Source organism: Paecilomyces variotii, assembly GCF_004022145.1.
Source record: "Paecilomyces variotii strain CBS 101075 chromosome Unknown C8Q69scaffold_13, whole genome shotgun sequence".
In the NCBI taxonomy this organism is placed as follows: domain Eukaryota; kingdom Fungi; phylum Ascomycota; class Eurotiomycetes; order Eurotiales; family Thermoascaceae; genus Paecilomyces; species Paecilomyces variotii.
This window is the reverse complement of record NW_021167152.1, coordinates 309767-334090: the sequence shown is the minus strand read 5'-3', so window position 1 is coordinate 334090 and position 24324 is coordinate 309767. Positions and strand designations below refer to the sequence as shown.

The window sequence follows — 24324 nt, the reverse complement described above, 5'->3', positions numbered from 1 at the left end:
TATATCAAATATAAAACCTAGATATAAATATTCAGACAAGATAAAAATATATTACAGTAGTAACAGACAATCTTAATCTTAGTCTTAGTTCCTTTCCCCCGCCCCCTTTTTTTCTTCTAGAAAATCTAATCTTTGGGGGGAAAAAAAAATTCATAATTAACCATACATACTAATATGAGTATTGACTACTCAGACTCTCAACTCAACTCAACAAGCTCATGTCACGCCATGCCATGCTATTCTATGCTATGCCATGCTCATACTCATGCCATGCTATGCTATGCTACGCAGAGGTCGTAGCAGCTTGTGGAGAAACCGCACCATCTGCAAACTCCTTCTCCAGCGCGGCTTTCTCGTCCTCGTCCTGACTGGGGAGCGGGTTCGTGATAGGCGCTGCTGCTTCGTCGGCTGCTGTGGCGGCCGCTGCAATATCGGCGTTGGTAGTATCGGTAGTATCGGTAGTGGTGTTGGTGGTGTCGGTGGTGTCGGTCTTCTTCCCCACAGGAATCTCACGTCTTCGGGGCTCACCTCCTTCCGAACCTAGGACTTCGATCTTATCGCCCTTGAAGAGGACAGGACCTTTGAGGAATCCCGGTTTTCCATTATTGTTTTCAGCCGGGGTTTCGAGAGCACCGATCAATTCGCGTGCGGGCTCGTCCAGATTCGGCAGGTCGCCCCATTCCCAGTCGAGTTCACCGCCGTATTTCTTGGGGATGCTGGAAAGGGGCATGAAGGAGGTCAGGGTGGGTTTCACCTCGTCTGCGGAGAGGATGAAGATCTTGGATGTCGTGACGGGGTCGAACCATCGCTTGATCCAGCCCCAGACGGTGGGGAAGAAAGAGGGAGCGCCGATGAGCTGGGTGTATAACGTTAGCATTGTTGAGCGCAAAAAGCAAGAAGGAAAGCAACAAAGCTCAAGTAATAGAAGACATACGAAAATCCTATCCAAAGTCTCTGGATAATGCGCCGTCGCCAACACACTCGCATCCTGCATGTGGCCCTTCAAGTTCCAAAACTGTCTCAGCCCAACACCACTGACATCAACGATATTCGTCGAGGTCACGATAGGCGTTTCGGGATTCGGTCGCGGCAGCTGCGAGCAGAGCGGCATGACGAAACGGAGCAGGTTCTCGTAGAGCGCAAAGAGACGCAGGAGACGCGCGGGGACAGTCGAGGACTTGTGCGTCTCCGCCGTGGTCGAGTGAGACACCTTGGAGGTATACGCGGCCATGGCCTTGCTGTCGAGGTGTCTGATAGCAAAGACGTAGACGGGGATTCCGCGACGATCACGACGTCCAGTCCATTGGGGATACTAATCCATTCCATCCCATCAGTTAGCCAATGTTTCAAACCCTAAATCCCACTTGCTTGCAATCTATCCTTGCAACCCGTACGGAAAAGAAGGCGAACTCACCATCCTCCTCGCCTCATCATATGACTCGACGTCTATATTCTCATAGAGCGCCTCGATCTTATTATCCTTTCTCCATTCCTCCGTATCCTTGAACTGCTGAAACGCCGCGTTGATATCGAATTTGCGCGCGCGAAGGAACCGCCTGAAATCAAAAAGCATCAGCATCAGCATCAGCAACACCGCATCACATCACATCACATCACATCCAAATTCTTGAATCCCTTCACCAATTGACCCAAACCACTCAAAAAAAACAAACAATATAATCCAAATCAATCCAAACAAGAATAGGAGAAAACAAAACATACAACAACGTCGCATCATCATGCGTCGCTTTCCCCCCTTCTTCCTCCCCCTCCGCCTTAGCCGGTGTATAATACCCCTTCTCCTCACACAACTTCTTAAAATCCCGCAACGCACTCTCCTGCTCCTTCGTCAAATGGTTCAGATGGCCCGCTAGCCATGCCTCGCTATTAGCCTGTCTGGCTGACGCCTGGGGGTCATTTCTGGACAGATTTCCATCGAGGTTGGGATCCTGCCGCGACGTGGGTCTGTGAGGGTCGGGGGATTGGTCTTCGGGCGCGGCGGTCTGTTCGGTGGTGCTGCTCTTTTGGGATTTGCGTGATGATGTTCGCCAGAGGCCCATTTTCGTTTTTGTCTTTTGGAATTCTTTTGGGAGGAGAGGAGGGGAGGGGTTGTTCTGTTTCTGTTTCTGTTTACTCTGTTGGTTTAGTCGGTCGAGCAAACCCGTCCGTCGGTCGGTAAGGAACTCCGTGAGTGAGGCTCGGGAGTCGGGACCCTGCTTAACTACCTAGCCGTTTCGCGCAAGGAAATGAACAATAGATAGATAATTAGTTAGAGCACGACCTGCTCCAGGAAAAAATAGATAATAATAAATATCCTTTTCTATTCCCTTTGACAAAGAACCTCCCAGAATAAACTATCCTCGGAGACTTTGTACAGTAATACAAGCATCAAGTAGAAAGCAAGAAATCAAACCTCCGCGGACTTTGGTCTCCGGTAGTTAGTTAACTCAGCTAGTTAGTTAATTAAGGATTAAGTAATCCAGTCCCCTTGGCTTTAACTAGTTAGTTCGTTCGTTCGTTAACTAAATAATTAACTAGTTAGTTAACTAGTCGAATAATTAATCAGATTGGCTTCCTAGCGATCCCGTAGTTCAGCGTTCGCCTTGTGACTGATCGTCGTTTTTCATTTCTAATCGTGGCAGACAGTAGTATGAGGATATCTGTCAGCAGGAAAAGATGATCGAGTGGGTGCAGGATAGATAGAATTATACCATAACTAGATGTGGTATTAGTGCTTACTTATAGAGGAGTTACTTATAGAGAAGTGCTTGATGTCCCTTGGATATGTATGTACATCAGGCTATGCAAAGGAGAATGAATAGACAAAACTATGCATACTGCGAGTTGGATACGTGGTATATCGAAAGGAAAAATGCAAAGACAAGAAAAAGACCGCTCACGATCACTCTGATATACAATGTAAACCTATACACGGCCACCACCTGCTTAATCACTCCTCTAGTCCTCCGTCAGATCACCGTACTCCCACATGCCCTTCCGCTCCTGCTTGGCTTCCTCCTCCAGCTGCTTCAGGTGCGCCAGCGTCTCGCCCGCTGCCCGCTCCCACGCCTTCAGCTTCCGCGGAACCATCGCCAGCCCCTCCCGGATAATGTCCGCGTTGATGCTGTCCTCCAGGTTCTTCGACGCCGACGGGTCCAGGAGCGTAACGTGCAGGGTGCCCTCCGGAGAGACATAGTCCACATTGGCCACGAGCTGGCGGTCAAAGGTGGCCTCTTCGATGTAGCTGACAGCGTCCGCCAGGTAGCCAGGAGAAGTGACGGGGATCTGGACGAAGGACAGCACCGCATCCACCGCCTGGCCCTTCAGCTTCTGCACGGAGAATTGCGGCTGGTCCAGAGGACGCAGCCGAGACCAGGGGAGGACCTCCGAGTTGCCGTAGTCAATGTACAGAACCTCGGCCTGCTTCTTCTCGCGGTCGTTCCGGCGGATGCGCGCACGGTACCACTCGTGGTCCTCGCTGAATTGCGCAGCGACGAAATCGCCCGCCTTGGGAGGACCGGGCAGAGGCTTCTCGTTCGCCTTGTTGATGTGGAACGACCGGAAGGCGTTCATCAGTTCAGTCAGCGCCGTCGTGCCGGCTCCAATCTGCTGCACCCTCAGTCTGCCGCTATCCGGATCAACGTACGTGACCATCACGTCGCGGTAGTCCTTGCGACGTTGAGCCTCGTCGGCCTCGACACCGTTGCCGTTGGCCGGCAGGGCCTCCTCCTCGTCCACCTCCTTGCTCGGGTCCCAGTCGTGCCAGAGACCCTTGCGCGCATCCTTGGCCCTCTGCTCCGCAGCGAAGTACTCGTTGGCGTGGCCGGACTGCTCCGCGGAGTAGGCATGGACGGTGGCCAGACCCTCCTCCAGAAGCACCTTGGCAAAGTCCTCTCGGTTAACGTAGAGCGTCCCGATGAAACCGCCCACCTTGTCAATGGTCTCGACATCGATCTCGACGTCCCGCTGCAGACATCTCCGGTTGGCCAAGTCGTGCGCCTCCTGACCAAAGGGCTCGCCCGCCTCGCCAGGCCCGCGGGCAGACCGCGGAGCTCGGATGCCCCCGAGGACAAAGGTCAACTTGGCGTTCTCCCGGGGAACCAGCACGGTGAAACGAGAACCGGACTTGACAAAGTCGACAATCGCAGGGACGCGCTTCTGTCGTTGCAGGATCGACACCTCCATCTTCGCCTTCTGCAGGTTCTCCGAGTAGTCCTGGTACTGCTTCACCTTGGGCGGCTTGGGCGACCACATCCCCTTGCCCTCCTTCTGCGCAGCTTCCTCTGCCGCCAGCAGAGCGTCATACTCAGGGGAGCGGTCCTCGTCATCACGTCGGTGACGGATGACAGAGGCATATCCGGCCTCCACCAGAGCAAGGGCCATGTTGGTATTGCCCTGGATAACAGTAGCAACCTCTCTCTCCTCGTAACCCTCCGTAGCCGGCTTCTTGCCGTCAATCGTGACCTTGACGTGCTTACCGATGAGCTTCTTGCGCAGGAATTCCTTAGCTTCTCCCGCATAGGGAGCCTGCTTGGGGTCTGACGGCTTGGGCTGCCGGACACTGCTCAGGCTGATTCTCTTCTCCTTGCCCGCCTTGTTCCTCAGGAAGAGGGTGTCGGCGTTGAATACACGGCTGACGATGTAGTCAGTGTCGCCCGCCCCGCCAGCAGGGCCCTTGGGAGCGACGTGGCCAGTGAACAGGCCCTTTTGAGCATCCTTGGCGCTTTTCTCCGCCTGTCTCAGCGCGGCCATCTGAGGACCCAGCATCGTAGAGTGGTGGTCGTGGCAGCGGGCCAGGCCCGCCTCCAGCAGGAACTTGGCAATGTTGCCATTGGGATGAAGGACGGTTCCAACCAGCTGGCCCTGCGGCGTCACACCCACGAGGGTCGCCTTGACCTTGCGCTGCAGAAGTCTCGACTCGACGAACTGATGCGCCTGGTCCCCGAGCGGCTCCCCAGGCTGCTCCGTGCCATCAGCATTCACTCTCCTGGTGGACGGCGCCCTGATTCCCGCAATCGCCAGGATAGTCTGCAGATGCCGGTTTGGCGCGAGGAGAAGACGGATCAGCACGCGGTCACCGTTCAACACCCTCTCGATGACAGCATCGACCGATTTCCCCTTGAGCTCCTCCACCAACGCCTTCGGATCCGCAACCTCATATGTCGTCTCGACTCGGCCATTCTCCGCGCCAGCCCAGACACCCTTCCCTTCACTGCGCGCGAGGGCCTCCAGACCTCTCAACCGCTCCAGCAAAGCAGCAGCCTCCTCGGACTCGTCACCCCGCTTGCCAGCCTCTTCACGGACACGAACCCATCCCTCCTGCGCTGCCAGATCTGGCAACGAGGCATCCGTCCCGGGCAGTTTCACAATGCCATATTCGCGCTTGGCACCGGTAGGGATCGAGTAGACGACCTGGAACTGGATGACCTTGCCGACGAGAAGCTCGCGGAGGAATTCGCGGGATTGGAAAGAGAATGGCTATATAATGGAACGCAGATGATTAGTCAAGACAAATCCAATCACAATACTCAAGAAGCAAAACGAATAAATAAACAAACAAAGCCAACTCGAACACAACGTGCAACATAAAAATTCGTGCTTTGTTGTCGTCGTCCTTCCGCAGTAGAGGCCACCTAAGTAAGTAACTAGTAGTAGCCAAGCTTCCCCAACGAGAGAGCTTCACCCTCGTCCAATTTTCCAGGATCGCAAAACAAAACAAAAAAAACACCCTCCTCAATGGCACTCACCTCATCGTCCTCCCTCCGTAACCGCGGCGCAGACACATAGGCCAAGCTGAGGATACGTTCCGCCGTCGGATTGGTAACGTGGGTCAGGACCAGAGTGTCGCCTGACAAGACGGACTTGACACGCGCTTCGAGAGGCATGGTTTGGAGGAAAAGGGTAACAAAAAAAAAGAAGAAGAACTTTTCTTCACTCCGGGAATGGGATGAAGGGGGGGGGGGAATGAATAAAAAGGGAAGAAGAAAGAAGAAGAGAGGGTGGTTTGTTTGAGGTCGGATACAATGTGAATCGATGGTTATGTTCCGATCTAACTAGCTAGCCTAGCTAGACTACTAAGCAAGGAAGGCGGAAGGACAGCTTTACGTTTTGTGGGGGAGAAAGTAAGTATTATTGGGACAAAGCGGTCTAGCCCCCTAGGCCCAAGTAAACAGATCGTTTATGGCACCATCAACCACGGATTTGTATGGTCTATACTTATAGTATCGCTTAACTCGTCACTTACAACTACACAGCAGAAGAAACAGAGTCATAATAAGGTATTGAAAAGACTTAGGATTCATTGGATCAGGCTAACAGACTAGGTACTGACGAGCCTTTTCCTCGCGATTATCCTCGGGTCATGTCTCATTACGTCCTCCGGCGTAGCACCGCTACAACTTGGTGGATGAAGTACGCGTGGATTCGGTCAGTTAGGCGGCAATACCAATGACACCTTGGTTCGTCTCGATCAGCATCTGTCAATCAACAGGAAGAAAACAAACTCGAGAGCTTACCGCAAGCAGGGCGGGGACCAGCGTTACCGGTCTTCTTGGACTCCTCGTTGCCACCACGGCCGAGGTCGTCAGTGCCGGCGTGGACGACAATAGTGCGCTAGAAAGGCGTCAGTCTCGTGGTCTCATAGCTACACTCCTTCAGAGGATCTCGAGGAAATACATACGCCCAGGATGCTCTCCGCACCAATGACCTTGATCAGCTTGTCCTGGACGGACCCGACGGCGTTACCCTCGGCGTCGGTCTTGATGTTGCCCAGGTCACCAACGTGACGGACCTCATCGGTGGGAGCGCCGTGAGTCTTGCCGAAGGGGTTGTAGTGAGGACCGGCGGAGGTGCAGCCGTTGGTGTTGTCACCGAACTGGTGGATGTGCATACCACGCTCGGCGTTGGGGTCGTGGCCGGTGATGTTCCACGAGACGGTGGTCGGGGCGGATTCGTTGGCCTGCTCGAAAGTGACAGTGCCGGTGATCTTGGAGTCACCACGGAGAACAGCGACTGGACGAGCCGGTCAGCAGGTGGTTTCGTTTCGTTTCCTCATTCTGGAAGCATTTTCGACAATCATAACAAATACAACATCAAGAACAGTTTCAGAGTTCCAGATCTGATCGGATCGGATCTGATCAGAAGGTCCTCCTCCACGCAGCAGATCCGGGGGAACACAGCAACGATAACCATCCAGCAACCAGTCGAAAGGGATTCTCCCCTGGCAGCGTGAGGACCTTCGCATACCGGCCAATAATGGTGGTCCGACGTGGTTCCCAAGGTGCTCAAATCTGCTCACTCCAAGGTCCTCTGGCCACGGTCGATCGTGGAGAAACTCGCTCAAAAAGCGGACCAACAGAGAGAAGAAAGAAAAAACATATAAAGGAGAGGGGAGACTACCTACCGGCCTTGACCATTGTGACGGTGTTTTTGTTCTGTTCTGTTTTGTTTTTTAATTCTTCTACAACAGATTGATCGATGGGAGGGGAAAGTAGTAAGTCGATTGAGAGGAAGATGAAGGTCCCAGCAATAATAATAATAAGAGAGGAGGGGAGGGGGATTCGACCGGCTTCTCTGCCCTGAGGGGTTCGTTTCTCTTTCCCTCCCCTCCCCCCACCAGAGTGAGTTAGTTACTCACTCTCTGGACTACGTACTTTCTTCTCGCTGGACTCTAGACTACTATGGTACTACCATACTACTACTGCTGCTGCTACTTTCTTCGCACTTTCGCACTCTCAGACTCTCTCTCTCTCTCTCTCTCTCTAATCGACTGGCTGCCCCTCTTCGCTCATGGTGACACCATGCCGATTCATAAGCCGTCTCGGCCCAGACCGTTTTAGAGTACTTACAGATTATTAGCATGCTGTGAACTAATCGCCTACTTGACTCGGTTTACCATACGTGCCAACGACGGCATTCCAGCTCTAGTTGGGTAATAATTCGTTGCCAGTGGAATAATTGAACTTCTTCTGCATCTTCTTCATAGCAATTATCATCATCATCATCATAAATAATAATCATCATAAAGAATCATCATCACCGGAAAGGTCGGAGCTCCACCCGCAGCTCCCCGATGACGCGATCCGTTCCCCCACCTCGTCATCCCGCTGACTTCAACCGGCAGTCATGATTCCTTATGCCAGCCGGAATTCTTTCCGGCCAATACGCTGCTATTATCATCATCATCATTGTTATTATTATTATCGTACTTCTATTATTATTCTTCTTCTTCTTCACTTACGCTTGGCTTTTTCTGTTCGTAGATACGCTTATTTCCAGTCCCTGTTATCTACTACCGCAAAGAGAGAGAGAGAGAGAGAGAGAGAGGAGACGGGACACGCAGAGTACGGGAGAGAAAAAAAAAAGGAAAAAAGAAGAATCAAAGTGACAATGGTAGACCACCAGAAAAGAAGGACCGAAAGTCCATCTGCCATTGGCCCTCAATCCCTCGCTTCCATGCTGATATATATCAATCAATCAATCATACTCATAATAACAACTATGTATGGTCATTCAATCTGACTCGTGACATTTTCCATTAAATGTAAGGTAACCTGTCCTGGCGTGGTAAATTTTTTAAAACGTCGCACCGCAGTCCCGCGTCTACGCGGTGATCTTCTGGCGCAGGATCTCCTTCAGGGTGACCGCATCCGCCGCGAACTTGGAGATTCCCTCACGCAGCTTCTCCACGGCCATCTGCTCCTCGTTAAAGTCGAAGCGGAACAGCGACTCGTCGTTCAGGTAAGACCGCTTGGGGATGTCCAGCTTGGTCGCAGAGGCGGCGTCCAGCTTCTTGGGAACGGGGTCCTTAGAGTTGTACAGCTGCTCGAGCAGAGCGGGCTGGTCGTTCGTTAGTCATTGAGGGCGGGAATATAACTACGCGGGACAGCTGTAGGTACGTACCGCAATGGTCAGGTAGTCACAGCCAGCGAGCTCGGTGATCTCGCCAGTGTTACGGAAGGAAGCACCCATGACAATGGTCTTGTAGCCGTGCTTCTTGTAGTAGTTGAAGATGTCCTGGACGGACTTGACACCGGGGTCCTCGGCAGCAGTGTAGTCCCTCTTGTGGGCAGCCTTGTACCAGTCGAGAATACGGCCGACGAAGGGAGAGATGAGGAAAGCACCGGCCTCGGCGGCGGCAATGGCCTGGACCAGAGAGAACATGAGGGTCAGGTTGCAGTTGATGCCGTGCTGGGACTGCAGGATGTGCGCAGCCTTGATACCCTCCCAGGTCGAGGCGATCTTGATGAGAACACGGTCCTTGGAGATACCAATGGACTCGTAGAGCTAGTTATTGTTAGCGGCCAGTTTCAGAGCGGGAACCATCATAATCGTCCATACCTTGATGATGTGAAGGGCCTTGTCGACGGAGGCCTGGGTGTCGAAAGAGAAGCGGGCATCGACCTCCGTGGAGACCTTTCCAGGGATGATCTTGAGGATCTCCTTTCCGAACTGAACCAGGAGGTTGTCCAGAGTGGCATCGACCTGCTCCTCGATAGTCTTTCCCTGTTGGAGCTGTCAGTCCCGTTCTTTCGTCCAACTTTTTTCCCTTTGATACGGAGATCAAACGGGGCAAGCGACGAACCTCCTTCTTGCCCTGAGCGACGGCAGCGTCGATCAGAGCAGCATACTCGGGCTTCTTGGAAGCAGCCAGGATCAGGGACGGGTTGGTGGTGGCATCCTGAGGCTTGTACTTGCCGATGGCTATTATGATCTGTTAGAATCGCCTGTCCTCATGGAAACGAATGTATACGGTTTTGTCCATCACACATACTTGCGAAATCACCTAGTAAAGCGCTGTTAGCATCCGGTTCATCCGATCACAGACGCATTGAGATGGGTACTACTCACCAGAGTCGCAAACCACGACCTGTTGCAATGCGAGAAAAGACGACCGTTAGCAATTGTTCCACAGACTCCGACATGTTTCGGTTCCGTTGTGCAGCGTCATATGGATGGAAGGGCTTCGACTTACAGTGCCAGTGGCCTTGAGCTGCTCGAGAGAGGAAGACATGATGATGGAATCGGTGCAGGGGAAATTGGGTATACAACGGCAAACAAGAAAGATGGATGAGAGAAAGGATGTCAAGTTCTTCAAGTGGCGGGAGAGAAAGAAAGGAGATGAAGTAGAATAATCGAAAGTCCGGTGGGATCGAAGCCTCTCACCGGCGGTGGGATGGTGGGGCGACTATGACGCTCTCCCTAGGCGGGGGAAACAGCTCCCTCTTTGTAAATCCATATTCGAAACAATTCGACAGTCAGCTGGTGAATTATGGTAATACCATAGTTAATCGTTATTATTATTATTATTATCCGGAGCAGTTGACATTCACTACTATCTACGGGTACAACTACAATGACTGTGATTGAATTCCCACCTACTATACCGATTTCCTTTTCCCGTTATCTAGGTACAGTACTACTTACTGGCCGTATGCTGCGCATTTCCGTCTGCAATACCCTTCATCCCATCGCTGTCCCGTGCAGCTCGGGCAGCTCCCCTCCGAGCTCCAATACTAACTACTAAAGCTGTTCCCAATCCATCCGAGCTCAACAACGTTCCCGGCGCAGAGTGCTCCGGCCGCTCCCAATCAATAACCGTCCCATCGCCACGCGAACGTCTTCAGGCTAAACGGCCTTCAACAACAATTAAGCGCTCGATAAGCAGAGGCATTGGGAGAGCATAACTAGTAGTTTAACTGTGCTCTAGCTAGCTGCTAGCTATAGTTCTGCTCAGTAACCACGTCGGTTACTTAGCCCTGCGCGGGGGATAATACATTTGCCTGAACTATAACTATAAGGAAAAACTATTCGAGTCATGCGATCTCTAAATTGAAAAAATAGAATAATCTCAATCTAAATGTTTTTAAACGATCCTCCTCCCTCTACGGAGGAGCTTACTCCGTACTTCCATCTCCATGCGAGTACTTTACTTAGTAACGACGTACTCGAATGCTATATGTGGTATAGGAGTATAATTATCATCTATTAGTATTATTCATTATTATTGTTTACCAAGTAATAATTCCTGCCACATAGAATGATAATTATTACAACCTTCTCTCCTAACTACGACTTTACCATATTTATGCGCGTGGATAAATCGGAAAGCCACACTGCAAAATTCTAGACCCCTCCTGACCTTTTGACCCCACCATGATTTTCAAGGAGAGCACCTATCCGTGACTAAGCTGTCACCCACTCCTATCCTATGATTTTATTCGGCTAAAGAACCACACATCCCTCACGTGCTAACATGACTAAGACAGTATGGCCGAGTGGTCTAAGGCGACAGATTAGAAATCTGTTCTCTTCGGAGGCGTCGGTTCAAATCCGACTGCTGTCGAATTTCTTTTTGTTTTTTTTTTTTTTTTTCTGTATCCCTACCTTATGCTGTAATAGTAGCTTGAGTATTTATTCTAGGTGGTTAATGTTCAACTTCCTTTTTTAGATAATCGAGGTAGTAATGTTTTCAGTGTCAATAGTAATATCAAGAATCTGTATTTGTGGTTCAATTGAGCGACACTTTTCGGTTTTATTATGTCGTCGCGAGGCGGACTACTTAACCGTAAGGAAAATATATATATATCTGAGTTCCATTTTCACACAGCGCACAACCCGACAAGGTTGCCACAATACTGGCTTTGCAGCTGCGAATGACTATTCACCACAGGAACAGCTAGATACCGAAATGAGACTCTGGTACAGTACACTTTTATTGATTCACAGGCCGGCTGGCATATCTAGGATTTCTCTAGGGACAAACAAACAAATCATCGACCGCGCTGCGGGTTCGGTCTAACTATGTGGATGGGAAAGAATAGCAGGGCAGAACAAATGACAGCCGACTCCATATCTTGCAGATGAAACAACGCTCGCAGGCCAGAGAGAACAACCCGAACAAAACACATGCTCGATGCAAGCGTAACGGAACGCAGAAAGACACATAGTTTTGGCCTTGACATACAGTCATAAGGGTAATGGGGATCAAACGGAGAAAAATCTAACAATTGCAGTGTCCACTTTGGTAGAACAGATAAGCCCTCCGACGTACCTCCCTGGGCAAATGAGTACCCGGCAGATTCACTGCGGCTGTCAATGCTGGTACCACACGAGGTCGAACGTAGTACCAGTCTTGGTTGGAATGCATGTAGGAGCAATGACGAGTCTATCAACGACGCTGAATGCAATCCCATTCGTACTAGATAGCAGAAGTTAGAAACTCGTTTCACAAAATGGACGCTCAATGGACGTACCACTCTACCGGCTTCGTCACCTGTATACACGATATGTGGAAGCGGTAGGATGTAGCTGATTCCTGAGCTGACGTTGGCCCCTTCACGACCAACATCAATGTGATGGAGCTGACGGATAAGATCGAGTTCGAACCGTCCGTCACGGATTGTTTTGCTCCAGATCTGTTGAGTGGCAGCACGTTAGAAGATAAATGCAACAGAATGGAACGTGTCCTCATCCACACTTACATTGACCAGACCTCTTCTATGTCCGGTAAACAACAGTTCTCTCTCGAGCCATTCGTTGTTAGCTCCCTCGTAAAACGCGCACGAGAGGATGCAATCATCTGCAGCTTCACAGACCGCCTGTTCGAGCAAGATCGCCCCGTTGAGGGAGAAGAGGCTGATACGGTTACCGCGACAAACCATGATGTTGCCAGTCACGTCATTGATCCGCGCACACTATACCCTCGGTCAGAGAGTGGAATCGCAGTATTTCTTTCGTAAGGCCTACTTACCTCCACTGGGCCACTGGCAGGAAGCTCCCGCAAAAAGCACTGTCGATTGAGATCCCACAGCATGATGCGCCCATCAGCGGACGCTGATAGAACGGTACTGTAAGACCGTGAAACCGCAAGAGTCGTCACAGCGAACCGATGGCCGAACAGGGTCGCTTTCGGTTGCAGATCCACGGACTTCCCGGAGGCAGTGAATGTCCATATTGAGATCGTGCAATCTGTGCCTGCGGTTATCAATGTTTGCGAATCCGCAAAAAGAGCGCAGGACAATTGGCCAATGTGTAAATGCTCAAAATGCCCAAGCAACTACAACCTGTTAGCATCCCCTCGTCACTGATAGAGTGAGATAGGACGTCCTACCTTTCTACTGTCAGCAGCATAGAAGCGCACGCTTCCATCAAAGAAACCCCACTCCATGTATTTGTCGAAGGTCGGAGGGACATTCAGTCTGAACGCGGCAGCACATAGTAACCGATCTTGCTTCATAGATAAAGATGAAACGCGTTCTTGACTGTCTGCTGTGGTGTTAGAAAGGACTCGATTTTGCTTGGGAAACAAGGGGATATCATACCGAGCAGTTGGATGGGCGTCCTGGTCAGGGACTCCGCAAGGACATCAAGTCGGCTGTCTTTGTGCTGGAGCTCTTCCCTCTTAGGGTGAGGCTTCTGGAAGACCTGGTACGGTGTTTGCCCGAAGTTGTGTATAATACCAATGGTGGCCAACCGTTCAACAGGATCGTCAATGTTGTCCACGTCCTTGGCTCCCTGATATGATAAGTGATGGAAAACGTTCACTGCTTCAAGGGCTGCATCTCCCTTCTGCTTGAATCCAAAGACCAAGTCGATCCAATGGTGCAGATTCTTCGTCACGTAGGGGCTTTCTAGAGCTTCTCGATGTTTGGCGATAAATATTTTTGGATCGCCTTTTGCCCACGGCGGTAATTCTACAGCATCGATGCTCTCGGTCATGTTCTGGCGCAGTCCGAAATCATACTTGTTCACGTTGACCAGAAACTCCGGAAGATAGTAGAATTCCGGAGTCAATTCCCTCACGTCGGACATGTTCCCGCGCGAAGCTGAATCCCAAGCCTTTGCCACGGAATAAAACAGTCGATCCGCATGGTCGAAAGTCCCACCTTGAAGTATAAGGTATGACTTCACAAACGGTTGCAAACGGATAAGGTACGAACTGACTATCATCGCGGAGGAATAATGGGTGCCGTAGTGGAAGGGAGGTGCGTTCTCATCGCCCATCTCTGCAAACGACTTGTATCTCTCCTTGAACTCGGCTTCACGCTCGGGCGTCTGGCAACCCATTGGTTTTGATAGATCGCGGAAAGTTTTGGGATTGGTCAGATCCAGTTCTTCACTGGTATAATCCGCCAGGACCCACGGGAAGACCGGATATTGAGTGAGGTCGTTAAATGTCCTCCCCGCCAAAGTGTTGATCAACATCAGATAGTGGAAGTTTGATATCTCCCCCTTGACCCATTTGCGTGTTGCGGGGTTCGATGACTGGCCGAACACGCTGGCAAATTTGGACCCAAATGACTGGGGTTCATCATCTTGACTTCTCAGTGTCTCGAATCTCCAAACATCCTCTGGTCGCGAGAGAGCGATGTTTCCATTGATCTGAGGAGCTTTGGCGGATAGCTGGCTGTAAAGTTCGTTCCGGGCTCGTGAAGATATCAATGTCAGAAGATAACTGCGACCGTCCGTGAAAAAGATCTCGAGGGCCACATCACGGAAGAGAAATCGGCGTTTAGAGATGCTGATCAAATCTGCCCACTTCCAGCTCCTCGTCTGATGCTCCTGTGATTTGCGTTCACTCGACTCGCGACCAGCGATCATGCGAACATATGGATCTCGTTCTTCCGCAGGAGCCTGCCAGACATTGACAATCTCGCCATCCGCACGTTGAAAGAAATTGTCTAAGATGTAGATATGGTCCTTTCCCAAAATGAGAATGCCTTCGCATGCTTCCAGCCCGGTGATGCGAGACATATTACAGACGTTTTGAACTTGATCGCCTCGATGTAGACTTCTCATAACCTTTCTGTTCTTGTCTTCATAATCGTCTATATCTTCCTTGGGATCATCAATCATTTCAAAGCTTTCTTCGAGCATGCTCTTATCATCAGAGTCCACGCCCTGAGACCCATTGTCTGCAGACTCGCCAACCATAGCGGTGGGAGTAATCCCGACAACTTCATTGTTGGAAGCAGGAGCAATCTGTGTATTCAGCTTTATCGCAGGAGGCTCAGACGCTTTTCTCTTGGGCTGATAGTCCTGTCTCTCCCCCGAGTCATCGGGGATCACTCGAAGCCGCATTCGGCTACGCCCCTCTGTCTGGTCAAGTCGCCATTTTCTATCTTTATCCTCAGACAATACGCCGCCAACGCGTCTTAATTCCTGAGAAAGACGAGCAAAGGCAGACCACATAAACGTGAGAGTATCCTGCTGGTCCTGAAGAACCCTCTGGTATTTCAGGTGCTCGGATGCAGAAATATTGGATACCCAGTGATCGAACGTGATACTGTGCTTGCGGAGAACTTCCTCACGGGACTTTTCCTCCTGGGCCCACTGCTTGAGGTTCTCTTTCCGTTTGGCAAGTCTGACTCTTGCCGTCTCTTCTGTTCTGGCATTCTCCTCCTGCACGAAGGACTCCCAAGACTTGGATAAACCGCCGAAGAAAAGAGCATCAAGATCATCGCGTTGCTCATCGACCCATTGTAGGAAACCGGCATCGTCCATTCCCACGAGCCCGCCGAAACCTTCGGATAGTCGTCGCTGCAGAGAGGCCGTGGCATGAGTCAGGATAGCAGACGTTTCAGAAGGCTTTTCGACAAGGACAATTCGCCAGAGGTTAGCAGCCGCCACACGGATATCGTGGTTCTCACTTATAAGCTTCGTGTAGAGTAAATAACAGAGCAGTTGCAGATATTCAGAATGCGTTTCTCCTTCAGACAGAAGCATTGCTTGCCAGTACGCAAGGCGGCTGAGAAAAGTGAGACAGTCGGATTCCTCCACTTCGGAAAGCTTGATTAGAACCATCCGAAAAGCTGTAGAGCGAATTGTATCTATTGCTTGGCTGCAAAGTCGAACACTCTTTATGCATGATATGTCGGGTCTTTGAAGGTACTCTAGGACAGACCCAGCAAAGTCGAGGGCAACAGTGGCACCATCAATGAACCAGCCTTCGTACACTGCCTCCCCGATATGTGTGAGGAAGCGTGCTAAATTAGTCAACGTTCGAGGCTCCAATAACAGTTCTCGGTTCATAACTATAGTTCCCTCCATGGTCAATATGGTGTTCCGTAGCACCCATGATTCAAAGTAGGTCTGGTGTTCCAGAAAGCCAGGCGGTGTTTTCAGATACAGCCCAAGACCGGAGAACTCTTTGCGAGCAAATAATTGGTCCATGAACACAGATGTCAGAAGACCTAGAATAGACTGGACGACAGGGTGGGCCTCCAAGTCCCCATCCCTTTCCACCTTTGGTGTAACAATATGCCGGAGACGGGCAGCAGATGGCGAGTATTTTGCTCTGTCGGATGAGACCAATATAAAAGATGAACCGCGTCGCAGCGGCCTTCCAGCATGGTCCTGACCACTCGAAGGTTCCACAGTTGTGGTTCGCAGTACGGGTGGTGCGGTAGAGAGCGGCCGGACAATGTTCGTATCCTCGAAACTCAGCCCGCCGTCGCGGGAATTTAGCTCAACTTCTGGGCTGATTATATCTGATCCGACCACAACGGGGAACAGAACGAAGAGGAGCCGTTGCACATATGTCGAACTCACGGAAAAGTCCCGAAAGTTGTGTGATTTGGCATGGACGTCCGAAAGGAACCTGACAACGCTCTTCAATATGCATTGGTCTCTAGTAGCATTCTCAGCCGGCGAGGAATCTGTTCGAGCATTAGGCATGGTTAAGACTATTTCATAGGCTGAGGAGACGGTTGTCTTACTGGTCAAATTGGACGACGACATCAAGACTCTATAGGACTGCGGCAGTGGTACCTCTACGGTCTTACCATTTACCGCCGCTGCTCTTTTCAGACCACTTTGTAGCATCTCCATAATCACCGGTAGGATCTCTGGGAACACAATCTTTGGTTCACCGTTGGATACAAAGAGATCCAGAAGCCCAGAGTGGTCGAAGGGTCTCTCCAGGTCCATACAAGCAACGTCGAGTCCGAACAGAATACCAAAGCAGATCGGCCACAAGGCAGGAATGTTCCACCACCTTTTCAATCGATGTCGCATTATGGTATATCCTCCTGACTTATCGGCGAGTTTCTTGTTATAGGCGCTACCGTGTATGATAATCAAGCGAGAAAGGATTTTCGCCGCAAGTACTACAACCTCTGGATCATCTTCGCACATGAGGTAGAGAAGCCACTGGAATGTGCTATCAGCAGCTGCTCGAGATAATCCTATTACTTGACGAACCTTATTCGTGACCGTCCTTGCAAACTTTTTGACTATTGCTACATCACCTGATGCGCAAAGTAAGGAACAATACATTCGCAGCATCTCCACACCTATCTTAGAACTGGGTAGGTACTTCCCAGCATCTCCGGTCGACGGCGACCGATGCCGCAGGCGAGGATCTAGACGAAAACTTTTCTTCTTGCGGAGAACAGAGGGTGATTTACTCTCCTGTATCGAGTAGGTGATGAAAAGAGATAGTGATCGAAGCAGCTCCGCCGATAGACAGCTGTCCAGGAGGGATCGAAAAGCAGGGACGAAAAGGGCGAGAGACTCATTTGTGAAGCGTTCTCCTTTTAAAGCATCCAACAGTTTCTTGTTGACACCTGCAAAATTGTCAGAAGAAGTCAGAAGACAGCCTACAATGAGCACCCACGCATTCTAGCCAGACGCTTTGAATTGAAATGACGATATCGGCTGTTTCTCGCAAAGGTCGAGAACTGAGAATAATACATCTCGACTAAATCAGGCTCACCGAACCGCCAGATATCCAGGTCGACAAGCAAGACCCGATAAGCTAGCGGATTTGTGATTATCGAACGGGAAGGGTCATTAAAATCGTATCCGACAAATGACAAGGTCAATCGCAGAAGCTCTCGTGCGAGCGAGGATCGTTGCTTATTATCTGGACAGATAGATGAAAGTTTGGACGCTGTTGTGACCTGGCCCCCCGAAGGAAAGCCAATCTTGTCGCGTAGCAGTGTGGCAAGAATCCCATATCCGTTATCTCTTTCCATTGCCTCACTGTTCCGCCAGCTATCTTGTATAGCCTCGTACAGGACTTCTAGTGCTAATGTGAGGCTCTCAGCTGTAGTCGCCGCGTGGACAATGCTAAGGTGCAGGGCTGCGCAGCCGCCAATCCGCCAACCCGCATCGTCAAGAGACTGCGGTACCGTTACTACAGGGTCACCAGTGAGAATGGCAACACCATTAGTGTGTGTTAACGCATCGTTGATTGCAGGAATAGCCCCATTAACGGCGATAGCGTTAGCGCCCACTTTCGTTAACTGATACAAATTCTTGGAAGCCCGCTTCGACAGTGATTTCACTAACTGAGATTCGTCTATATTGTTGGTGTCATCATCGTCGAGCACAGTAGCTGGGGCTATGTTCAGTAGGACGGAGCTTTCTGATACCAGCGTGCTCGCCTTCTGCCGGATAGCGGTTACTATATCCGACGACTCCTCTTTGCCTGGATGAAGGTTCTCATTTCGTAAATTGAGTGCAGCGGAAGCCCGATACGTTTGGAAAGAGCCCAAGCAATCCTGGAAATTGCCATGGTAGCGAGGCCCGATATTGTAGAATACGGCCACCATGTCATCAGTGAATATGTCTTCGAAGAGGATCGCGTTCGCCAGAGACCATCGAGACGTTGATGCTCCCTTCCCCAGTCTCATGGCGAGGTCTTGTGGTGTACCCAAGAACGCCTGCACACGGGCTGCCTTGTTGGGCGCTCGTGGTGGAGGGACGGATGGATAATCGATCTTCAACTGCTCAACAAATTCGCCATCCACAAAAAGAGAAGCCCGTGCAGATAAAGGACCTCGAGCCCTCTTGTGGATCACGCAGATATGATACCATTTATTTGGCTCGAAGACGAAGGATTTAAAGCGTACACTGGGACGCGGTCCTCGGATCGATGTTTGCAAGATGAAATTGCGGGTGTCCTTCTCCAGGTATGCAAGCACAAAACATGTCTGACTGGCATCAAAGGCCCCAAAAATGGTGGTATGAACATTGGGGTCGAAGTTATCAAAACGAGCCCAAACCGTAAAAGTGTACCCAGCGGATGCTGTGGGAGGAAATGGGCGACCTAGTGTCGAGAACTCGACCGAGGAGTAACCGTGCACGGACAGATCGAAATGGATAGATGGCGGACCTTTGGAAGACTTCATGGCATTCAGCAAGAACCGTAAGACCTCTGGAGAATCGTGAGCGCGCCTATAAATGTCCACTGCATCCTCGAGGCCATTAATGCCTTGCACACAGAGGAGCCCCGCAAGCTTTTCGTAAAGTTTTCTTTCTGACTCGGGTCTGTCACTATTGATCAGAACCGGTAGCACTGATTTCAATGTTCCTGTGGCGTGCAGAGCTAGAGTATTCCTCTGAGACTGGGAGGCAAGCTGGCAGAGACACGCAGGAAGAGCTAATCTCAGAATGGCATGTCCGGTCACAGATGAGGACTGCGCCAGCCAGACTCGCAGAAACGGACCTAAGAACTCAGGAACTTCAACAGTCACTGCTGTACCCAGAGATCTATCTACAGCCAAGCAAATGTCTTCCGGAGACAGAGAGTCGGCCTGAGGCCCCAGCTTCAAACTCAACGCGGTGAATATCCCTGAAACTGTCTCCTCGCACAAAGCCCCAGCCAGTAAGCCCCCATATAATTGCTCTCTATCAGAAGTCGACGCATCGTTGTCGTCGAATTTCGTAGCCAGGACTGTCAGTGTATTCTCCAGACATGCTGTTCCTCCGCCGGGGATCCTTTTAGAAAAGTATCGTTTGTTCCCCGAGTGCTCCTTCAGACATTCTGCAATGACCCCGAGGGTGTCCCTGAATAGAGCCAAGAGACTCTTGCGTTCCTCCTGGGACAATGTGTTTGTATCGTAGAGTTCCCCGAGCTGCCGGACAAATTCGAGCAGTATCTGGAACCCGTACAGATGACGAAATGCATCCTTCGCTTCTCTGGGCTGTTGTGTATCGATAAATGTATGACGGAGGCGGAGCAGGCTTTCTGTTCCGGAGAGGACATCCTGCAGCGTGATCGGGTGCTGTTTACAGATCGCGTCGAGGCTCTCAATAATCGGGCCCAACTCGGCGACCAGTCGCCCAGCGGACGCGGAGGGCGGGGAGGAGGGACGTCGCAGCGGGGACGACTTGATCATGGTGCCGCTGGAAATCTTATCTCAAGCTAGCAGTCGCAACATTAGTCCTGAAGGTCCGGATGAGAGTATCGGAGGACACATAGGACAGAGGATGAGATCTGCATCTGGCGTGTCGGATTGGCTGGTCAGGCCATGGTCTTGCCGGACGTTGATTGTGCGAGTGGAGAAGGCTTTGAGAGTCGAGACTGAGCACTGAGCACTGAGCACTGATGCACTGTCGACCACCGTCCTTGCTCTCCAATGGACACGAAGTGATCAGGATTCTCTCTGGATGCTGGAGTATGGGATCGAACTGCCAGGGACACAAGATGCGCCAACTGCTCACATCCTCCAACCAAGCTTGAAACACTCCAAGCAGCTCCGATGCAGCGACCAGAGCACAGCCGGATGTCTGTCACGTGCAACGTCACTGGCGCCTGCACCATTGGCCCGAAAACAGCGCGATAAGGCGATAAGGCCTGTTAGCTGCCATACCGCAGCCATACTGGGCCGTGACCATACCGTGCTATTCTGTACACGCTATACCACTCGCGGCAGCGTCCTGTGCCAGTTGTGGTCAGAGCACGCGAGCCCACCGCTTGCAAGCATCGCGTTGCCACCATGCTGATCAGCCTCGTTGTTGGACTTGTTGAGTACTTAGCAGGTACCCAGGCAACACCGCAACTTCGAGTTGGAGAGACAGCTCACGAGACTCTGAGGCTTGTACCGCCCTGTATCGGTACTGTCCTCTGCAGCTCTCCACTGGTGGGGCGGTCTGCTATCGGATCGACGCTGCCCGGCGAATCAGGGTCCGTTGGGAGCGCTAACCCCCGGGCGTATCTGTAAACTTACCGTATTGGCGTTGCATCATCTCCCCCGGGCCTTGCCTGCTCCGTTGCTCACCTGCCTCCCCAGCGACCTACTTCTATCTCGCCAGCTCCAGCTCCTCCATCTTCCTTCCTTCAACCTCCCTCCATCCCCCTTCCCCCATCTCATCTTCCTTCATCTATCATCAGAATTCTCATCGAACTGCCGGCCAGCAGCGTTCTTTCATTTCTGTGCCATCATGAAAGCCGTTCTCGGCCTCCTTCTCCCGCTGCTGGCGGCCGCGTCACCTGTGATCGTTGACTCGATCCATAACGGTGCCGCTCCGGTCCTCTCTTCTGCTAACGCGAAGGAGGTCCCGGACTCCTACATCGTGGTTTTCAAGAAGCATGTCACAGCTGAAGCTGCTGCTGCTCACCACAGCTGGGTGCAGGACATCCACTCCGATGTTGAGAACCAGCGGATGGAGCTCCGGAAGCGCTCTCAGTTCCCCTTCCAGGATGAGATGTTCGAGGGCTTGAAGCACACCTACAACATCGCTGGCCAACTGATGGGCTATTCGGGTCACTTTGATGACTCTGTTATCGAGCAGGTCCGCAGGCATCCGGACGTGAGTACCTTCCCAACCACCCTTGGCCCTCGAGGTCCTTCAGGGCAGCACGGCTAATTCAACCTAGGTCGAATACATCGAGAGGGACGCCGAAGTCCACACGATGGAAGACTCTTCCGTTGAGAAGAACGCCCCCTGGGGTCTGGCCCGTATCTCCCACCGTGACAGCCTGAGCTTTAGTACCTTCAACAAATACCTCTATGCCAATGATGGCGGTGAGGGTGTTGACGTCTACGTCATTGACACTGGCACCAACACCGACCACGTTGACTTCGAGGGTCGTGCCTCTTGGGGTAAGACCATCCCTACTGGTGATGACGATGTCGATGGCAATGGCCACGGTACCCACTGCTCTGGTACGATCGCTGGTAAGAAGTACGGTGTTGCCAAGAAGGCCAACGTCTACGCCGTCAAGGTGCTTAGATCCAACGGTTCTGGTACCATGTCCGACGTCGTGAAGGGCGTTGAATGGGCCGCTACCGCTCACTCCAAGAAGATCGAGGCTGCCAAGAAGGGCAAGGCCAAGGGCTTCAAGGGCAGTGCTGCTAACATGAGTCTGGGTGGCGGCAAGTCTGTTACTCTCGACTTGGCTGTGAACGCTGCTGTGGACGCTGGTATTCACTTCGCTGTCGCTGCTGGTAACGACAATGCCGACTCCTGCAACTACTCTCCTGCTGCCGCTGAGAAGGCTGTCACCGTCGGTGCTTCCACCCTCGCGGATGAGCGTGCTTACTTCTCCAATTACGGAAAGTGCAACGATATCTTCGCTCCCGGTCTTAACATTCTCTCCACCTGGATCGGCAGCAAGTATGCCGTCAACACTATCTCCGGAACCTCTATGGCCTCTCCCCACATTGCTGGTCTGCTGGCCTACTTCCTCTCCCTCCAGCCCTCGAAGGACTCTGCCTTCGCTGTGGCCGACATCACCCCGGAGAAGCTGAAGAAGACTCTGATCTCCGTTGCTACCGAGGGTGCTCTTTCTGACGTCCCGTCCGACACTGCCAACGTAAGTTAAAACGGTTCCCATTTCCTGATCTGTTCATCTTGCTAACAACCTTAATCAGGTCCTCGCCTGGAACGGTGGTGGCTCTGCCAACTACACTGAGATTGTTGCCAAGGGTGGATACAAGGTCGCTACCTTCGAGGAGAAGCTCACCGGTATCATGGACAAGGCTGAGAAGTTCACTGAGGAACTCGGCGCCATCTACAGCGAGATCAAGGACGCTGTCGTTGTGTAAACTCAATGATTCTTAAGCTTATCACGATCGGACACTATATAGGTGCTGGTGCATGGGAATGGCAGCAGAATAGACACGCGGCGCAGGTTATCCATATTTCTTTTTGTTTTTCCCCATTTGACGTCTCTGAGCCCTAGGTTCATCGGTTGAATCGGCCTCTGTATGTGTTGCTTTTCGGTTCTAGCATTAAGTTGGCACATGTGCTCCTTTGCCTACTCCCACCACTTGAGGAGTGATCTAGACAGATCGTATTAGTTTGTGACAGACTGGGATATTGGAATTTTTCGTGTTATAGCCTTCGAGCCCTGGGGCGGCCAGGTAACAGAATTTTGACTATCATCTATCCATTTTATTGCTGTCGTAGTTTCGTTGTAGCTACAAAGTATTTCTGTCGTTGGACGGCTTAGCCGCTGCGGAGAGCTCTCCATTGCTATCTTATCAGTTACAATACATCCGAGAGCAGATAAGGCGAGCTTGGGAGAACGCCTGCAGCTACAATCTCAGTACTGTCATCGAGGATTGGAAATCTTCCCATCTATCTTGAGTTGAATGATCAATCACGTCACCCGACCAGCTTCTGGTCTCAGGTTATCAGCTGGATAGCGGACTATTGAATCGACTATCGGCTATCAGCAGGATGTGAATCACGCCCTCCAGTGGTATCTAGACCCAATCAAGACTATCCGCGTCAGCCACCGGTGGGTTCTCTCGCAACGAACTCCGCACTTGTAGATCCATCCGTTAATTATCACAGCCCCATTTATGAAAGCATGACAAGTCTGATTCATATCCCAAGAGCGTCTAGCAAGATTGAAAGGAGGGGTAACTAGATGGAAGACAGATGACGAGACGATAAACTACCTGCGGGGGCAATAGTATCCAGCAAATTGCGTGCTCCCCCCCTCATTAGACTTAAAACCCAAGAAGCTTAAATCGCCGTAAATGCCCGATATCTTACACCGAGATCGGGGTATTGTGAAATATGGTAAATGTATTGGAATCGCCACGCCAGGCCTTGATAATGTACATACTATTTCATTATAATTTACCACCCAAAGAGGGGCGGGGGTTCAGTTGAACTTTAAATAGATCTAACGGGCGTGAAGGGTACTATAGATATATTAATATTAGGCAATAATAATACAGCTAAGTACTGTATGTACATTCAAGTGTAAAGATTCGAAGTCGAAGAACCCCGCTTTCTGATGCTGTGAATCTTGCAGTTAAAACATGATTGGTTAGCTAGTTAGTTGAGATACTTACTCTTTTTGAGTCTTCTCCAGATAGCCAACCATGCTGTAGACGTCGATGACGCGCGCGGAAGGCTCTTCGAGGAAATGGGTTTAGTCCCTATCTGGCTTGAATCGAGGTACTTGTTACTTGGGTTTCTTTAATCTCTTCAGATATGGCCTTTACTGGAAATGTCTCTTAACAGCTCTTTTTTGTCGTCCAAGGCGATAGAAGTGCTTCAGAGCAATTCTGAGTCTTTGAAACAGAGGTTATGGGTACATTGAAATTCACGCATAGGCATTATTTCATGAATTGT

At 51.0% G+C, this 24324-nt stretch overlaps 6 protein-coding genes and 1 non-coding gene across 7 annotated transcripts; 2 read left to right on the top strand and 5 right to left on the bottom strand.

Moving 5' to 3' along the window:
• Positions 1-16: 16 nt before the first annotated feature.
• C8Q69DRAFT_478970 (putative phosphatidylinositol transporter) lies at positions 17-2491 on the bottom strand. The gene is made up of 4 exons (XM_028631412.1): positions 1723-2491; positions 1415-1556; positions 935-1312; positions 17-856 (listed from the first exon to the last, which is right to left on the bottom strand). Exons 1-4 carry the CDS (start codon positions 2058-2060, stop codon positions 284-286), a joined length of 1431 nt encoding a protein of 476 aa, XP_028482026.1. The 5' UTR covers positions 2061-2491; the 3' UTR covers positions 17-283.
• A 399-nt stretch (positions 2492-2890) lies between these two features.
• C8Q69DRAFT_96206 (putative transcription factor) lies at positions 2891-6169 on the bottom strand. Its single transcript, XM_028634223.1, has 2 exons — positions 5748-6169; positions 2891-5478 (listed from the first exon to the last, which is right to left on the bottom strand). Exons 1-2 carry the CDS (start codon positions 5883-5885, stop codon positions 2959-2961), a joined length of 2658 nt encoding a protein of 885 aa, XP_028482025.1. The 5' UTR covers positions 5886-6169; the 3' UTR covers positions 2891-2958.
• A 1-nt stretch (position 6170) lies between these two features.
• Positions 6171-7546, bottom strand: C8Q69DRAFT_96205 (superoxide dismutase [Cu-Zn]). The gene is made up of 4 exons (XM_028634222.1): positions 7403-7546; positions 6680-7011; positions 6516-6612; positions 6171-6454 (listed from the first exon to the last, which is right to left on the bottom strand). The coding sequence occupies exons 1-4, from the start codon at positions 7413-7415 to the stop codon at positions 6432-6434; spliced, it is 465 nt and encodes a 154-aa protein (XP_028482024.1). The 5' UTR covers positions 7416-7546; the 3' UTR covers positions 6171-6431.
• Positions 7547-8301: 755 nt separating this feature from the next.
• On the bottom strand, positions 8302-10318 carry C8Q69DRAFT_478960 (transaldolase). The gene is made up of 7 exons (XM_028631411.1): positions 9974-10318; positions 9850-9868; positions 9773-9784; positions 9584-9702; positions 9340-9504; positions 8902-9285; positions 8302-8838 (listed from the first exon to the last, which is right to left on the bottom strand). Exons 1-7 carry the CDS (start codon positions 10010-10012, stop codon positions 8602-8604), a joined length of 975 nt encoding a protein of 324 aa, XP_028482023.1. The 5' UTR covers positions 10013-10318; the 3' UTR covers positions 8302-8601.
• Positions 10319-11262: 944 nt separating this feature from the next.
• Positions 11263-11344, top strand: C8Q69DRAFT_t131. The gene has a single exon. It is a non-coding gene; the product is annotated as a tRNA-Ser (tRNA).
• Positions 11345-12070: 726 nt separating this feature from the next.
• C8Q69DRAFT_96177 (lysosomal trafficking regulator) lies at positions 12071-20261 on the bottom strand. The gene is made up of 9 exons (XM_028634220.1): positions 17618-20261; positions 17203-17567; positions 16719-17151; positions 13323-16658; positions 13112-13266; positions 12752-13057; positions 12483-12695; positions 12255-12416; positions 12071-12199 (listed from the first exon to the last, which is right to left on the bottom strand). Exons 1-9 carry the CDS (start codon positions 20124-20126, stop codon positions 12170-12172), a joined length of 7509 nt encoding a protein of 2502 aa, XP_028482022.1. The 5' UTR covers positions 20127-20261; the 3' UTR covers positions 12071-12169.
• Positions 20262-20992: 731 nt separating this feature from the next.
• On the top strand, positions 20993-23170 carry C8Q69DRAFT_478955 (autophagic serine protease Alp2). The gene is made up of 3 exons (XM_028631410.1): positions 20993-21540; positions 21608-22546; positions 22605-23170. The coding sequence occupies exons 1-3, from the start codon at positions 21172-21174 to the stop codon at positions 22776-22778; spliced, it is 1482 nt and encodes a 493-aa protein (XP_028482021.1). The 5' UTR covers positions 20993-21171; the 3' UTR covers positions 22779-23170.
• The last annotated feature ends 1154 nt before the right edge of the window (positions 23171-24324 follow it).